General features: G+C 34.0%; 3 protein-coding genes and 1 long non-coding RNA gene across 9 annotated transcripts in view; 3 read left to right on the top strand and 1 right to left on the bottom strand.

Moving 5' to 3' along the window:
• LOC135839318 (CAR1 transcription factor-like) overlaps positions 1-17,392 on the bottom strand; it is a 98,561-nt gene that overhangs the window by 1,767 nt on the left and 79,402 nt on the right. Inside the window, exon 13 of one of the 6 annotated variants that reach the window (XM_065355308.1) lies at positions 11,306-11,356. The exons of the other annotated variants lie outside the window; for them this stretch is intronic. Coding sequence (XP_065211380.1) covers positions 11,342-11,356 — 15 coding nt within the window. The 3' untranslated portion in view covers positions 11,306-11,341. The remainder of the gene's footprint in view (positions 1-11,305; positions 11,357-17,392) is intronic. 6 annotated transcript variants of the gene reach the window in all.
• LOC135839329 (uncharacterized) lies at positions 6,468-7,593 on the top strand. Its single transcript, XR_010557575.1, has 3 exons — positions 6,468-7,002; positions 7,172-7,331; positions 7,412-7,593. It is a non-coding gene; the product is annotated as an uncharacterized LOC135839329 (long non-coding RNA).
• On the top strand, positions 7,699-8,659 carry LOC135839328 (uncharacterized). The gene is made up of 3 exons (XM_065355320.1): positions 7,699-7,903; positions 8,150-8,315; positions 8,397-8,659. Exons 1-3 carry the CDS (start codon positions 7,718-7,720, stop codon positions 8,582-8,584), a joined length of 540 nt encoding a protein of 179 aa, XP_065211392.1. The 5' UTR covers positions 7,699-7,717; the 3' UTR covers positions 8,585-8,659.
• Positions 12,194-17,360, top strand: LOC135839321 (esterase E4-like). Its single transcript, XM_065355310.1, has 10 exons — positions 12,194-12,450; positions 12,519-12,656; positions 12,721-12,880; positions 12,963-13,148; positions 13,231-13,439; positions 13,510-13,675; positions 13,760-13,932; positions 16,628-16,787; positions 16,919-17,057; positions 17,138-17,360. The coding sequence occupies exons 1-10, from the start codon at positions 12,310-12,312 to the stop codon at positions 17,310-17,312; spliced, it is 1,647 nt and encodes a 548-aa protein (XP_065211382.1). The 5' UTR covers positions 12,194-12,309; the 3' UTR covers positions 17,313-17,360.

Raw genomic sequence — 17,392 nt, 5'->3', positions numbered from 1 at the left:
TGTTCGTGAATGATTCGCCGAAAATTAAGTAAATGAATCGATTCGTTCGCGAATGATTCACCAACAATTATGTAAATGCATCAATTCGTTCGCGAACGAGCCACTTACACAAATTGATTCGTTCGCGAATGATTCACCAAAAAATTATTCAATTTGTTCGAGGATAATTCGCCAAAACTTGTGTAAATAAATCGATTCGTTCGCGAATGATTCACCAAAAATTACTTAATTCGTTCACGAATGATTCACCAACAATTGATCAATTCGTTCACGAATGATTCATTAAAAATTGAATACTTCGTTCGCAGATGATCCGCCTACAAATCAATTAATATTTTGTTCAATCACCAATCGGTTGTGAACGATTCGATTCAATTCAATTCACTTCGCTAGAAAACAGATCAATTCCTATGTAATAGTTTCACAAAAACTGAATCAATCGTATGTAAATTAATTGATTAGTTTCGGAATGATTCACCAAGAAATCAATCAATTTATACTTCGATTCGATTGTAAACAGATCAATTGCTATACAAATGTTTCAAAAAAAAAAAAAAAAAAAAAAAAGAATCAATTCATCAGACATTTTGTAAAACGTTAATTTTTTTACTTGAAAAAAAGTCGATCTTCTTTTTAAGATGGTAAATTCGTATTTTGAGAATTTTTTCACCCTAAATATTTTGCATTAGTCAATCCAAAAGATTGAACGATATCATTCCTGAAACTGGAGAAATATTTTGGAACGCAGTAGTGCCAATTTTTCGGTCATAATTGCCAATTTCAAAAAATGGAGAAAAATTAATAATTGTAACTAGTAGGTTTTGGCTATTTTTCTCGATTTTTTTTTCTGCAAAAAGTGACACTTTGACAATTAAGTACTTCAACAAAAGAAGAACTTCTTGGCGAATTCTGACCAAAAAAATGAGGTTTTTGGACAAGTTTTGAACAAAAACCAAACTTATTGAATTTTTTTTTGCCAAAAAACGACAATTTTTAGCATTTTGGTTAAAAATTGAGAATATTTGTCAGTTTTTGACCAAAAAGCAAGACTTAGACAATTTTATCAATTTCTGGTAAGAAAGCGAGACTTTCGGATTATTTTTAGAAAAAAAGTGAAAATCTGTAGTAATTTAGCTAAAAAACAAGAATTTAAGTCTAAAAGCACAAATTAGACAATTATAACAGGAAGCAGCAATTTTTGACAATTATTGACTAAGAAATTATGCTTCTTCACCGCCAATTTCAAAAATCGAAAAAATTTCATAAGTTTTTGGCCATTTTTTCAATATTTTTGAACTTAGCAACAATGACAAAAAAATTATCACCACCAAGTTCCGAAATATTTCTCCAGTTTCAGAAATGATATACATCTTTCAATATTTTGACATAAAACAAATAATAATAAATAATGGAAAAAATTTGCGAAGAATAATTTTCAAAACACAAATTCTGAAATTCATTCAAAAATGAGCGATTCGCAAATTTTCATACACCCAGTAGAACCCCAAAAGTGGTCTTGAATTTTGACGACAATCGCACGAATCGGCGCAGAATCTTAAATACTTAAATTTAATAATTTAGGACTGGGTGATCATTCTCAAAAACAGGTTGGGAAGCGACAGGAGCGAAAAAACCACGATTTTTTCAAAAATATCACTTTTTTAAGGGATCATTTCACTCCTCCAGGGACACCTCCGGAGCTAAAATTAGCTCTGAGTAACTTTCAACTCGAAAATAAAGTCTCTGCTGAATTTGGTCAAAATCCGCTGACATTTTTTTTTTTTTACATTCACCCTAATTCACACACCAGGGACTCAATATTGAAATTTATCACTCAAGGTACAGCCTGAGATTAACTTAAGCGGACTTGGGGTCTTCAACTTCGCGATTATGACCGATTACTATGTTTGAATGATCTCTCTGGCATTAAGTCAAAATAATGTGAGTACACTATTCTCGTCATTTTACAATTGAGAGCGGCATAACGTGTTTTAATGAGAAATTTTAACGTTATAAATACATATTACTATAAACGAGTACTTACTTAGCTGCAAATTAAAAACGATAATGAGATAAGTTTAAGAAAAATTACGAAAACTTTTTTTTGTTTTCGTCTCAACTATGGAAATAAAAATTGAAGGAAGGTAAAGATGTGAAAAATTGGGACTCATTTCCCACAAATAATACCTAAAAAAAACTAGCGTTTCTTACATGAATTTCACTAGAAAAAAAAAAACACTACGGGTAATAAGAATCGAGCATATTCAGATATGTAACTACATATTAATAAAATAAAAAAACTTTCAATTTGAAACGAAAAATTTCACTAGGTATTTATCTTTTTCGTTTCGACTCAAATAAGTACCTATTCGTGAAATAAATTGACGGTTTAGAGGATGTGGACATTGTATTATTCCACTACAGTGCATCTTGAAATTTAACTATGCTCGAAGTATTTTCTTCACCAGAGTGGACTGAGTCTCAACTTTTTTCGAAATTTGACGAAGTCTGGAAAGAAATTTGAATTTCTCTCACCGAACATTTCAAATTTCAATCAAAATTTTGAAAAAAAATCCAACAAAAGTGAAACGAATTTCAATAATCTTCAAAGAAATAATCGAAGCCAGTTTTAGAAACAGTACAGAAAAAGTGTAGGTACAAAAAATTTCACTCAATCACACATTTCAATCTTAAGTGTTCTATTTATCACTAGCTTAAAATACGCATTTTTGGAGAGTCCCTCTGTATAGGTTCGCCCTCCACTATCAACTCGTTATCACTTTTCTTAACATCAACTGAAAGGAAAACCAACTAAACATTTTAAAAACTAGGAACATTCCGATACCACGACATAAAACCGAACGTATGGTAAAGGTATACGAGTATCACCAAATTTAACCATTAAACTCGTATTACTGCTTTGCTTGTTCCTATTTTGAGAAATTCATCCGAAAAATGTTCGAAAAAGTGATCGTAACTGTGAAAGAAGGTAAAATACGCGGATTTAAAAGAAAAACGTATTATTCTGGAGTAGAGTTCTGCACGTTTCTTGGAGTACCTTACGGACAATCAACCGCTGGCTCGGCTCGTTTTAAAGTAATTCATTATTTTACTCGTACGTAGGTATGTTTTCATAGCAGCATCAACTAGCATGACACACCTGTCTACATTACAAAATTTTGAACCCTCTGGTTAAAAAATCGCGAATTGGAACACTCTCACAGTCGTAATCTATGAAAAAGAAAAATGAATATATCAGACCACTTTTTTTGATAGCTTACCTACTTGTATTTTTAACAAGGCGCTCACAAGATTTTAAAATGAAAAAGCAGGGCTTCAGCACGACTTGAGCCAGCACATTTATCAAACACTTTACGATTTCTGTCAAAAATTCTTTCATCATTTGACGAAGCAGGAAAGAGATTATAATTTTTTTCGAGGGGTGGAGGAGGGCGGATTAAACGTGATAAAATAAGAATAAAACAATAATGCATACAAAATTACTATAGAAAAAACACAGCGTTCAGAAGCACAAATTGGAATAAAAAGTTGAACAATTTTGCAACTTTTTGATAAAACAGTGAGACTTTTTGGCAATTTTTGGTAACCAAAAGAGAATATTTGCAATTTCTGGCAAAAAAATTAGCTAAACGCGATACTTTGGCAATTTTATTTTTTGGCAAAAGAAACAGCTATTTGGCAATTTCTGACAAAAACGGGATTTCATGGGCAAATTTATGGGAAAAGTGAAACTTCTTAAAAATTTATTCAGAGCCACAACTTTTGAAAATAACAATTAATTATGATAATTTTTTGCAAAAAATAAGCTTTATTTGCCAATTTTCAGCAAAAAGCAAAACTTTTTGAAAAGTATTGGTGAAAAAGTGACACTTTTCGGCAATTAGAAACAAAATAGAGAGACTTTTAAAATAATCTTTGGACAAAAGTGAAAAACTTCAAAACAGTTTTGCTAAAAAGCTAGAATTATTGTCGAAGGGAGGTACGCACTAGGAGAGCAGAAAGTAAGAGGTGAAATGCTTGTAGAGTTGGCAGAAAGACACAATCTAGTAATATGCAATACCTGGTTCTAACAGCATGAAAGAAGATTAGCTTAGATTACACACGTGGGTCCATCCTAGAGATCAAGCCAGAAACCAAATATAGACTACATACTTGTAAAAGAAAGATTTAAGAACTCAGTGAAGAACTGTCATACATATACTGGTGCTGACTGTAACACTGACCACAAGCTATTGGCTGCAAAATGCCAGATAGTCTTGAAGAGCCAGAAGAAGAACAAAGAACAATACCAACAACTCGACATCACAAAAATCAAATCAAAACACGTGCAAAAGAAATTCTGAGAAGAACTGAAAAAACAAAAGGAAGACAAGTTGGAAGAAGAACAAGGTATCAGAAAAATGTGGCAACCATGGAAGCAAAAGGTAAAACCAGCAACAGAAAAGTCTATTCCACTCAAAGGGACAGGAAAACACAAACCATGGATGTCTCTAGAGATACTGGATCTAATGGAAGAACAAAGGAAAGCAAACAGACCAATCAGTGAATCGTCATCGAGTCATATAACCTAAATAACGGGATTATGGGAATGTGCAGAAGCGCCAAAAATGAATGGTATGAGGAGAAGTGCCAAGAAATAGAAGATCTGGAGAAAATGCACAACTCTAGGGAAATGCATACCAAAGTGAAGCAGATGATGGCTGCCCACAAGAGAAGGAGAAGTGGAATAGCATACAGGGTGCCCAGAAATATCATGAACCCCTAAGAAAGTTTTTTATTAAAAATATAGGTTGGCAATGCAAAATAGATGCATATTATGATTGGTGGAATGTTATCACCTCAGAACCCATCATGAGCTATCATTATTATCATTCACTGTGATCAACCAAAACATTTAAGGTGCACTAGGGCAAGTCAGAATGATTTTTCGCAATTTCAACTTTGACCAGCTGTTACTACCCTTCTAATGAACCAATATGGATCAAATTTATTATGTAGGTTCCCATAAGGGTTCTTAACCTATGGTAAAAATTTGAGCGTGATTGACACAGTAGCTTTCGCTCAGTGGAATAAAATATAAACTGTCCTGACTTACCCCAATTGGGGGAAGTCAGAACAGGCTAAACTTTGCAGAGGCGTAGATCACAAACCGAGCGTCCTAGAAAAATTGCACAAAAACAAGATTGTAGAGAATTTAATTCTCTTTGAGATCACTCGCATCAGATTTTCACTAGGACGCACGGTTCGTCCGCTATATGCGAAAAACTAAGAAATAGAAAGTCTGTATTTTAGACCAAATTCAAAATAAGTTCAAAACAACAACAAAATACAATTGAACCAAAGACATCTAAAATGAAATTGAATCGCGAAAATTTTCATGCCGTGATGAAGTAGGGGTAGTACCCTCAAGTCACCTTTAGTGGCACTTTGCCAGATATAAACCTCTAGGCGCTAGAGCAAGTTTTCTAACTTACCCCGAATTCCAACTTCCCCCGGTGCACCTTAGCAGAAAACTTTTTTAGGAATTCAGGATATTTTTGGGCACCCTGTATATGAGAAAAAAAAGACGGAAAGTATTAAAGAATTTGACTGTTTGGAATTTTGAACAAAAAAACAAGCATACTTCATAACTTTGGCAAAAAGAAATTTTTTTGAAAAATTGAAACAGAAACATGACTGGCGAGATTTTTTTTTACTATTTTTGGAAATTTTGGAGAAAAGTGAGACTTGACCCTTTGGAGGTTCTTTAGGTTTTCATGTTGGGGAAACAAGTGCTTTGAACAGTGCAATGGTATGAACATGTAGTAAACAAATATAGGGTACAGTTGCCTGAATCGTACCATCTGCTACTTTTCATGAAAGTAGCACTCCTATAATTTTTTTGGGGTATTAACTGAAATGTGTCAGTGTTGCCACCTACTATACAAAAAAAATCAGCCAGATTGACTAATGTTTGCGTAACTTATCACAATTTAATGAAAATGTGTGGTTGGGATATATTTTTTTTTTCGATGTATGTAAGGTGTTGGAGCCCTGATAGGATTAATCAAGTGGAATTTTTTTCAATAGATCACTTAAAACACATATTTATAATTGTTTCATCGCGCACAGATGTCAGTTACAAGTATATTTTATGACAGTGCTGCCAGTTATTCAAAAAATGCCAAAGTTTCCCAAATTGTACCACTTTGTGTGGTTTCCTAAGTCGTACCATTACATTTGCATTATATGCAATGAGTTCCCTAAATCGTACCAGGTAAAAACTAAAAGAAAACTGAATAAAAAGCTTCAAGACAAACATGTAGTATCTTTTTCATTTTACTGATTTTACAAATCAAAATATGCGTTATAATGAATTGTACAAATGAAAACCTTATGCTTTTTCTTGAATTTTTTTACCTCATTTCATCTACTTCCTTCAAAATATGACTAAAATGACTGGGTAGTACAACTTGAAGAACTGGTGGTACGATTTAGGAGACTAGTTTCCCAAATTGTACCACTTGAAGACCTTTGCGGAAACTGAAATATATCTCTTCTCATTGAAGAATAAATTACTCTATTGATACATCATTCGATAGACAAGGTTTCAAGCTACAATTAAAAAAAAAATCAGTCAAAAAGAGTGAAAATTGGGCTCTCCAGGTCCTAATAACCAAGAAGAGGTACGATTTAGGCAACCTTACCCTACAAATGCGAAATGATTTTACTATAGAGGAATGGAAATGTTTGTATGTACGTTCTTTTTCGCCACTACAGTCAGGGAAGGAGGGGGTGGACAGCAACATTTTTTCGAAATTCCACGAAAAAGGGAATGAATTGAAACTATTTAAACATACATAGGATCCAGTCAAAGTGAAACCATGGAAAAATATCTTGGATGCGACAGTTGAGAGGGGAGGCTGCAAGCAATACGCCTTATGGAGAAAACAGATACAAGGTTCGGAAGATTGCTTGTACAATAACATTTATACGCCGAAGGTAACATCAACTTTTCATAACTGGATAAAATTATTATAGATACTAGATTCTATCCGAAAAAAAAAATCAATAATAAAACGATTCATAAACCACGGATCGCAATTTCAGCAGTTTAGTGAGAACAGAACCAATAGGTAGGTATAATCAATGATTGTTTATGGTGTTGCAGTTGCCATCGGAAGGAGGGCCTTTAAAAGCGGTCATGGTGAATATTCACCCAGGAGGACTTTTTCACGGCTCGCCAGATCCGTCTTACTACGGAAATCCGGACTACATAATGCATAAAGACGTAGTATACGTATGTCTTGGATATCGATTATACATTTTAGGTAAATAAAGGCAAAATATTGATTCATGTGCCAAATAAATTACATTGATATTACGATCAACAAACCTGCTTTGCTTTCAGGAGCTTTAAACTTGCACATGAAAAACTGTTCGGGTAATCAAAGTTTAAAAGATGTAATACTTAGTCTACAGTGGGTCAAAGACAACATCGGTGCATTTGGAGGTGATCCCAATAATATAACCTTGATGGGCGGCAGCAGTGGTGCTCCACTGGTGCATGCTATGCTATTGTCACCTTTGGCCAAAGGTATCTCCTAAGGCGTTCCACAATTTTTACTCGAAAGGAACACAAACCACGATTTGTGTTCATCATTTTTTATTCATGAAGAAATTTGTTTCTGCAGGTTTATACCATAAAGCCATTCTAATGGGAATGTACGCATTTTGTCCAGTTTTGATTACACCACGTGATCATGTATCCAAAGCTTATGAATTAGCCATAAAGCTTGGTTATGACGGCGAACCGGGAAATCATAAAAAGTTGCACAATTTTTTCAAGAATGTGGACTACGATCGAGTGTTGATGATAAAGCACGAGCAATTGCTTGACGATGTAAGTTATAGTCTACAACAGTTTCCATTTTTTCCCCATTTTTAACGAAAAGAGTAATTCCGAATAGAATATTTGTAGGTGGTGAAATGCCCCTGTTGTCGGATTTTTGAAATTTTTGTGAAACAATATCGGGTAGCTTTAAAAAAAATTTTGAAGCCAAAAATATATCTTTATTCAATGATCTATGTGAAACCTTAATCAAGAGACGCATTCCACTTAATGATAATATTCGATAACATTGTCTAGATTACAATGGATGTTCTTCCTGTTTCGGTGTTTTCGGCTACCCCAGAACCAGGAGAAAGTTCACCTCTACCCCTATCGCCAGAACAACTTATCTCATCGACAAATCGCGTGCCAATAATGATCGGATTCTGCGAAAAAGAAGCTTGCATGACTTTTTTAAGACACGGTGATAGACAATCCATCAGAAAACAACAACGATTCAATACTCGCAAAAAATGAACTAACAAGTCTTTTTGTTGTTCTGTAGGAGATTTCAAAAAATCAATGAGTACAGCTTTTCAGAAAGTTATTCAACAGAATTCTTGGGGATGGGGAGCTGTTTTGGATGATTGCGAGCTGAGACTAGTTCAAAAAGAAGTGGAAGCATTCTATTTAGCTGGCAAGTCTATAGAAACTGTATCACAAACAGTTTTATGCGATGTACGAGCAATATGACCTATTCTATAATATTTTTGAAATTTTTACACAGAATTACGGTGTCCAGCTGCACTTTTGTGATTGGGGGGGGGCTCGTGTAATGCACTTCGAAGGTACACAGAACAAACTGATAATAACCCAGGGGACATTCCGTTTTCAGATTTTAACAGATGCTGCCTTGTCTGATGTTTATGGTTCGTTAATAAACGTTATCTCGGAAGATCATCTTTCGCCTGTGTATGTATACAATTTTCTTTACGATGGTGAATTAGATGCGATAAAAACCAGACTTAATGCACGATTGCAAACGGAAATAAAAGGTGATTTTTCCCCCCATAAAATTCAATAATAATGATGATGAAATAACATAAATGGATAAATACGTTCACCGTTCAGGAACGTGTCATGCTGCCGACTACGGTTACTGGAATCATAACGAAGCACTCGCCGGCAAAACCATGGGCAACTTGAGGCCGAAAGATCGACGAACAATAGACACGCTTACAAGTCTATTAACTAGTTTTGCTAAAACATCGTGAGTTTGGAAAATATAATCCAGCGAAAATGTAACCAAAACATTTGCCGAAATGTTAACGTAAGAATTTTTCAGAAATCCTAATCATGAAGAAATGCAAGTCGAATGGACACCAACAACTCTTGCACATCCGAGTCACTTAATCATCGGCGAGACGCTACAAGTCAAAGACCAGCTATTAAATGGTGAACGAATGCAATTTTGGCACAGCTTGAAGAATAAATTTCAAAAAAGTTGATCAAAAATTGCAAAAATGTAAGAATAAAATAAAATTATTAAAAAACTTTTTCAAACAATCTCCTTCCCCTCCGCCAATTTTTTAAAGTTTTTTTTGGTGTCGTTCAAAGAATGTCGACTTCGAACACTGATGTGACATTTTTCAATTTCAAAGCAATCATGAACACCGAACGAAGCGAGGGCAAAAGCTCTTCAAAATTTATACATGTAGGTACAAACCCAAGAAATGCATAACACACACAATGAATTATGCTTTAAGTATGTCAAAAATCGATTTTATTGATCTTGTCACGTTTCAAACTTGAACAGTAATTTAAATTTCAATTTTGAACAAGAAAAGAAAATTGACCTAAGTGAAGCGAAGAAAGTGTTTTCGAAAATTCATAAATCCAAAATTTGTATAGCATTATATTTTATACGACAACAAGTCGATTTTGCTTGTCCTTCACTTTTTCCAGATTCAAACATGAATTTTTTTTATTAATTATTTTTCAAATATGACACTTTTCAAAATGTAACAACAATGTTTTTCAAATTTAAACGAATCGTGCTCAATTTTTTTGAAAAAAGTAACTCCAGTAACCGAAAAATCTAAAAAAAAAAGTAACCAAAAAAAATGACAAAACGTGAGCAAAATACTCTTACCAAGAAAAAAAATCACCAGAAAAACATAACATTGAAATTTGAAAAGTTCTGTTTTTAAATTTTAAAAAGTTCAGCCACATATTTTGAAAGTTTTCGAAAAAAAACCTTAGTCTTTTTGGCAACATTGTGAGAATTTTTGTAGTTTCTGGCAAAAGAAGAAACATAACAATTCTTCAAAAAGTGACACTTTGACAATTACTTCAACAAGAGGAAGGGCTTTTTGGCAGTTTCTGACAACAAGTGAGACTTTTGGACAATTTTAGAAAATACCTAGGTAAGTATATGAAACTTTTTAGAATTTTTTTTTGAAAAAAAACTACAAATTTTTAACATTTCTGTTGAAAAGCGAAATTTAATGGCAGTTTCAGAAAAAAAAAGCAAGCCTTCGACAACTTCAGCAAGAAGCATGAAGTTTTGGCAATTTCTAGCAGAAAAGCGGTGTTTCTAGATAATTTTTGGAAAAAAGGGAAAATTTGTAATAATTTTGCTAAAAAGTGATTTGCCAATTTCAACAAGAAGCTACAATTTTTGAGAATTACGAGTATGAGCTAAATAAATTATGTTGCTACGGCAGCAATCTCAAAAAATCGAAAAAATTTCATAGTTTTTGGCAATGTTTCTCCTCGAATTTTTGAAATTGGGAACAATGACAAAAAAGTTGGCACCACTGCGTTCCAAAAGATTTCCCAAGTTTCAGGAATGATATCTTTCAATATTTCTGCCTAATTAATGCGAAATATCTGCGAAAAAAAATTTTAAAACACTAATTTATTCAAAAATGAGCGATTTGTAAATTTTTAACCGCTTAGTAGAACCCTACAAGTGGTCTTGAATTTTGACCGCATCAACAACATACTTAAATGGACGAAGAATCTCAAATAAGTACTTTAATTTAGGGCTGGGCCATTTTTCTCGAAACAGGTTGAGACCCCAGAAACTGTCAGATAACCGAAATTTGAAACACGAGGAGCTGACCCCTTCCCCCTCGATCTCCCGGTCCCCTTGCTATGGAATTTCACGAAGGTCTCCATACATCATTCATCTTTAAGCTTCAGGCTTTCCAGAAATGTATACTATGTACTCAGATTTCAATCAAATAATTATTGCAGATAAATGAAATCAGAAGCTCGAACGGGTTCTAACGAAAAACTAAGCAGATGCATCTTTCACAAAAAATTATGGTACTTATATAGCACCACTTTGAAATTCGTGTGAAATCAAACTCTTCGTCAAATCCATATAGTACTTCAGTATGAAATATATTACTACATATTAGATAGAAAAGTAGCATGCAGCAATACACCATAAAAAATATCACTTACTCAATTTCATACATTATCTTATCACTATGGAAGAATTTAGGTAGAACTCACCTGAAACAAAAAAACAAAATGCAATATTAATATTCATATTCTATTCGTATAACTCAGAGAACATCTCGAGGTATCAGGGACTGATTCAAACGGGATTACGATTTTTGGAAAAAAGCATGGTTTAAAACCCCAATCATGCACTGAAGTTTCAGCTGCTCAAAATTGATTTTTCGATTCTTGACGAATTTTTGAGAATTCACTTCTTATTTTTTAAATGCATACTTGTTTGGTGAAAAGTATAGAAATTATTTCTAACAGTAATATAAACTCTCTCGAATCGAAATTTCGCAATTTCGAGCCATTCTGGAGCCTCCAGCGTGATTTTCGATTTCTCCAGAATGCGTGGAAAATTGGAAATTAATTTGGGAAGCTAAAAATCAAGCTGTGCCTTATCCTCGAACTATTTAAACCAATTATCCACATTTCAGTCTATTTAATTCCACTTCCAGGCGGACACCTCAAGGGCATTTTTCTAACTAGAAAATTTACAAGCACAAACTTATAAAAAAATAAAAAATCTAAACTTTTCGAATGGTAGGAAAATTTTTTATCCATGCACGTGTGACTATTTCTTGTTTAAAACCATCCTCCTTCCCGAATCCGAATTTTACAATTTTGAAACTTTTTCAGAACGTTTCGAAGTAGCCTGTTCCGGCCAACTTATGCCTGCCTGTAATCTTTTTCCATAATTATCAGAAACACTGCCGAAAAAAAAATATCAAAAACGTGCGTATGAATGGAAACCAACGCCCGTGTTTTGTATTACACGTTAAAACCAATAAAAATGATGATAAAAAAAGTACCTAGAAAAGTTGCACGATATTATCGTGAAACAATGTACATATTACCGAAAACAAAACGTACGTTAGACTACGAAAAATAGGTGTTCAGTTTGAATTTGTACCATTTGTTCGACCCTATTTTTTAGAAAATTGTTCCATACCTTCGATATTATGACCGAAAAAGTGACCGTCACCGTGAAAGAAGGCCGAGTACGTGGATTTAAAGCCAAGACTCCTTACTCCGGTGCAGAATATTATACTTTTCTTGGAATACCTTACGCTCAATCGACTGCTGGCTCGGCTCGTTACAAAGTAATTATCGAAACCATTTCAATTACTAAATTCAATAGAACTGGTGTAATTGTTCGCCAAATGCGCAGGATCCGGTAAAAGTGAAACCCTGGAGCAATATTCTCGATGCAACGGTTCAAAAGGATGGCTGTATGCAATTCTCATTACAGACAAGAGATATACGTGGTTCAGAAGATTGCTTATACAACAACATTTATACGCCACAGGTAATATTCCAGCTAATTTTGAGTAGTTCAATTTCATGTTTCATGATGATCCGTGGATTTACAGCTGCCATCGAAGGGAAGTCCTTTAAAAGCTGTAATTGTCAATCTGCATCCAGGAGGGTTCTTTCACGGTTCGCCAGATCCTTGGTATTACGGTGCTCCAGAATTTATCATGCATCACGATGTCGTATACGTCTGTGTTGGATTTCGATTACACGTATTTGGTACGTAAAAGAGTCGAAAATAGCGTAATTAACTAATCATTTATCGGATTACTCGCATTATTTATAAATTCGTCGATTTCAGGATACTTAAACATGCATATGAAAGTTTGTTCTGGAAACCAAGGTATAAAAGACGTTATTCTTAGTCTAAAATGGATCAAAGAGAACATCAGTGTTTTCGGAGGCGATCCAGATAATATAACTTTGATGGGCAGCAGCAGTGGATCAGCACTCGTACACTTCATGCTGCTTTCCCCTTTGGCCAAGGGTACTAAAAATGTTTTTTATTTTTAGTCCTAAACCACCATAAATTGATCAATTCGACAGACAAATTTTCACCATATCAATAGGTTTATATCACAAGGCCATTCTCATGGGCATGTACGTCTTCAGCCCAGTTTTAGTTCTATTAGACGACCAAGACACGTTCGCTTATGACATCGCCGAAATGATGGGTTACGATGGTTTACGAGGCGAGAGCAAAAAACTGCTTTCGTTTTACAGAACATTAGCATTCCAACGGTTTGCCATGGCCAGACCCGAATATTTTTTCAGCAAAGTAAGCTACCCAATATTGAATTATTTCTCCTCCACGAGTATTTTCCAACATATCTGCTCTATATTTTCAGACAACACTCCAAGTTTATCCCACTTCGCCATTTATGGCTACTCCAGAGCCAGGAGAAAATTCTCCTCTGCCAATAGCACCTCGAAAACTCATCCCTTCGACGAACCGTGTTCCGGTAATAATTGGATTTTGCGAAAAAGAGGCTGCTATGTCTCTCGCTCTGCTTCGTAAGTGTAATCAACGAGTTCTTTCCAATACATACTATAAGACTCATTCGTATTATATTATTTTATCGACACGTTTTTCTCCAGGAACCTTCAAAAAATCCATAAGCGATAGTTTCCACAACTCTATTCGTCAGAATCCTTGGGGTTGGGGAGCTGCATTAAACGATGATGAGCTAAAACTGGTGCAAAAAGAAGTAGAAAATTTTTATTTGGATGGCAATCCAATAGAGGACGCTTCGCAATCAACGTTGTGTGACGTACGTTTTCATTTTGTGCTAAACGTTTCAAGGCTGAATTTATTTTTATAGGTCATTTATGGTGATTTGTTTTCATTCTCTGAAATGCCCGAGCTGATAAAATCAAAAGCATTTTCATTGTTTTCCACAAAAAAAAAAAAAAAAAAAAAAAAAATTGAAAAAGAGGCAGTTTAGATTCGAACGTGATATTCTCAAAACTCAACTCAACTGTTTTAATTCCCCCCCCCCCTCCTCCACCACACCAATATCTCAACAATACTATAAGTATGCAATAACACGACAAAATTAGATATAAAAAAATTTAAATATGGGAGGATGGGAGAGTCCAGAGCCCATGGTCGAAATTCCATGTAAAATTTTTTTGAGTTCAGAATTTGTACACTATCAGAGAAACCTAAAATGAAGAAAAAATCAACTCCAGAGATAGAGATAATAAATGAACCATTTCAAATTACAAAGTTGGAATCTAAAAATGCAGGCACATTTTGGTACTTAAACAATTGTTACGTGTATTAATTATTTGCCTAATCATTAAAATTTTTTCTATTTTCAAAGAGGACCAGAAAAAATGAAAACAAAAAAATTCTGAAAATAAAATTAAATCAATGGAAAATTTCAAAGTTTGATTGAAAAATCAGGAAACACAGAACTTTTGCACAAGTATGGCAAAAAAGTATACTTAAGTTTCGAGCAACTTTGGTTGAAAAGGAAGACTTCTGGCAACCATTGCAAAAAGGTGGGTTTTCAATAGAAAATCTGTCCAAGTGAAGTGTTTTAATTGAGAGCGGGGCTCAAGGGAGGGAGCCAATATTCGTATTTATTCATCCGAATTTTTTGCTGAAAATTTTGTCGTATGTACTTTCAGAAAACAAGGAAACAAATTAAATTCTTTTTTAATAATATGATGATGTGAGAGATTGGAAGAATGAATTAAATTCAAAAATTTTCTATTTACACTGAAATGAACAAGGAAATTCAGAAGTAAAAAAAATCTAAAAAGAGAAGAAAATGAGGGGAAAATTTTTCAATTTCTTCAATAAATGAATTATTACAATTTTATCAAAAAAGTCAACCGTTTGAGAAACTCTGGCAAAAAAGGTAGGACTCTTTTTTAAAAATAAATAAAGAATTTTAAAATTTGATCAAGAAGTTGAGCTACGGCGGGGTGTCTACGAAATTTTTAAAAAATATGAAAAAATTCGTTGAAATCGTGAAAATCTGATTTTGACATCTTTTCGAAGAGTTAAATCTCGGAATTTGACCGAAAATACGAGTAGCTCAATTTTGAAAGTTACAGGAAAAATCGAATGAAAAATTATCGAGCACTTGCTGGTGTGTTTCAAATGTAAATTCGTCAATTTTTTTGAAAAAAAAAATGCATACCAAAACGTTTTTTTTAGGGGTGCCTAAAAGTGGGGGATCTGAAAAAGGGGTTCAAAATTACGAATATACAAGGAGCTTAATTCAACTTTTTCATCTACATTATTGAATATATACCTCAAAACGTTAAGTTTGGCGCAAATCACAGGTTTCTAGTTTTCCAGGGGTTCCCAAAACATCGAAATTACGAAACATTGTACAATTGGATTTTTGAGTACCAGCGGAAAATTTTATTGAGCTCAAAATTTGGTAGGATGAAGGTCTTTGGGATACTATTAAACCGTAAAAAGCTTTTCAGCGGGGTTCAAAAGGGTAAGGTCAAAATGGTGATTCCAAAATTTTCCAGAAATTGACCCCCCCCCATTTCTGCCCCTGAAGGTCGAAAATAGCAAAATCACCTCGCATAACGTTTATTGGGTTCAAACAGATATTTTACGCTTGAAAAATTTTTGAAAATAATACTCAGTGGTTCCTAAAATTCTTTTTTCATTACGTTTTAAGAGTAGTCGAGTCAACAACTCTGCGGTGCCCAAAAATTTCCCTTATCGGGACTCGGACCTTTCGAATAATGATTTTTTTAAAACATTCAAAATTTAAAAAGAAAAGCAAACAGGCCTGTGAGCGAAGCGATTTTCGCGACTCGAAAATTAGTATGTACATATTTTGAGAGGTATAAAAACGTTGTTTTCTTGTGTGATGAATGAAGGAGTTTATTAGTTTTGCTTCGAAATTTTAAAATTTGAATGACGATTTCACAAAAAGTTCAAATTTGAAAAAGAAAAGTCAAGTGAAGCGAGTCCGAAAGTTTTTACAAATTCATGTTTTAGGAAGTAAAAAAAAGTTTTTTTATGCGAGGAGCGGTTTATTTTTCTGAACATTGAACATTTCTTGAATTTGAATAATCAGTGTTTTATATGAAAGAAGAAGAGCAAATAGCTCGAGCGAAGCTCTCAAAAAAGTTTCATTCAAGTTCTAAAAAAGTCAAAAAATGAGCCCTTTTTTCTACCAACATTTTATTAAATTACGGAAAAAAACGAAATTAGGTAATTTGACATTTTGAAGTATGATTGAAAAAAAAGGATTTTTCTATGAAAAGTGATAAAAAGCAGGGCTAGATACCTTCACACTGCTATTCACAATTTCAGCAGAAAAATAAAATTTTTGAGCAATTTTGGTAAAAGGCAAACTCCAAAAATAGGCACTTACAGCGCACATCACCAAAGTAGAAAAAAATCTTCCAAGGTCGAAAATTTCACCAAGAGATGGCAAATATTTCACTAAGTACATATTTCAAATTTTATGTCGTTTTTTTCAGATTATAACGGACGCTTCATTATCCGACGTGTATGATACTTTGATTAATGTGATCTCAGCCGATCTACCTACGTCAGTTTACGTCTATAATTTTCAATACGATGGTAAATTATGCACGATGAAAGCGAAACTAAAAAATCTTTTAGAAGAAGAGTTGAAAGGTAACATTCTAAGATTGATTTAAGTATATTAACGAAATATCGCAATTTGAAAGCCAAGACGACGAAAGGAAAATTTTGGCATTTTAATAGAAAATATACGAAATTACCTCCCAACCTTTTTCTTTCTCTAGGAGCATTTCACGCTGCCGATTACAGCTACTGGAATTACGCCGAAGAATTCGCCGGCAAAACCATGACCAACATACAACCAAAAGATCGACTAATCATAGACCGAATGACGAATCTATTCACTTCATTTGCTAAAACTACGTAAGTAATCCAATCTTTAATATTCGTAAATTCTGCAGAAATACAAATTTAATTCGATCAACGCGATAAATTCGTGACAGGACCCCAAACTATGATGGATTAGAAGTTGATTGGAAACCAACTACCGCCGATCACCCGAGTCATTTAATTATCAATGAAACTCTACAAGTTAAGGACGAACTTTTGAATGGCGAACGAATGGAATTCTGGCATAGATTAAAGAACAAATTCGCGAAGCATAGTAATCATTTATGAGTAAAATTTTCACCCTAATATTCAATATACTATTTAAATAACCTCGGACGATTCAATACCATGGTTCAGTATCAGTATTC

The sequence above is a fragment of the Planococcus citri genome, chromosome 3 (genome assembly GCF_950023065.1).
Source record: "Planococcus citri chromosome 3, ihPlaCitr1.1, whole genome shotgun sequence".
NCBI lineage: Eukaryota > Metazoa > Arthropoda > Insecta > Hemiptera > Pseudococcidae > Planococcus > Planococcus citri.
This window is presented reverse-complemented; position numbering and strand designations above follow the sequence as displayed.

Excerpts from the sequence above, each read along its gene's own strand:
- LOC135839328 (XM_065355320.1), top strand. The coding sequence starts at position 7,718 with ATGGGAATGTACGCATTTTGTCCAGTTTTGATTACACCACGTGATCAT. Across the intron at positions 7,904-8,149 it reads ACGAGCAATTGCTTGACGAT|ATTACAATGGATGTTCTTCC; the intron begins GTAAGTTATAGT and ends AACATTGTCTAG. Across the intron at positions 8,316-8,396 it reads CATGACTTTTTTAAGACACG|GAGATTTCAAAAAATCAATG; the intron begins GTGATAGACAAT and ends GTTGTTCTGTAG.
- LOC135839321 (XM_065355310.1), top strand. The coding sequence starts at position 12,310 with ATGACCGAAAAAGTGACCGTCACCGTGAAAGAAGGCCGAGTACGTGGA. Across the intron at positions 12,657-12,720 it reads ACAACATTTATACGCCACAG|CTGCCATCGAAGGGAAGTCC; the intron begins GTAATATTCCAG and ends GTGGATTTACAG. Across the intron at positions 12,881-12,962 it reads ATTTCGATTACACGTATTTG|GATACTTAAACATGCATATG; the intron begins GTACGTAAAAGA and ends CGTCGATTTCAG.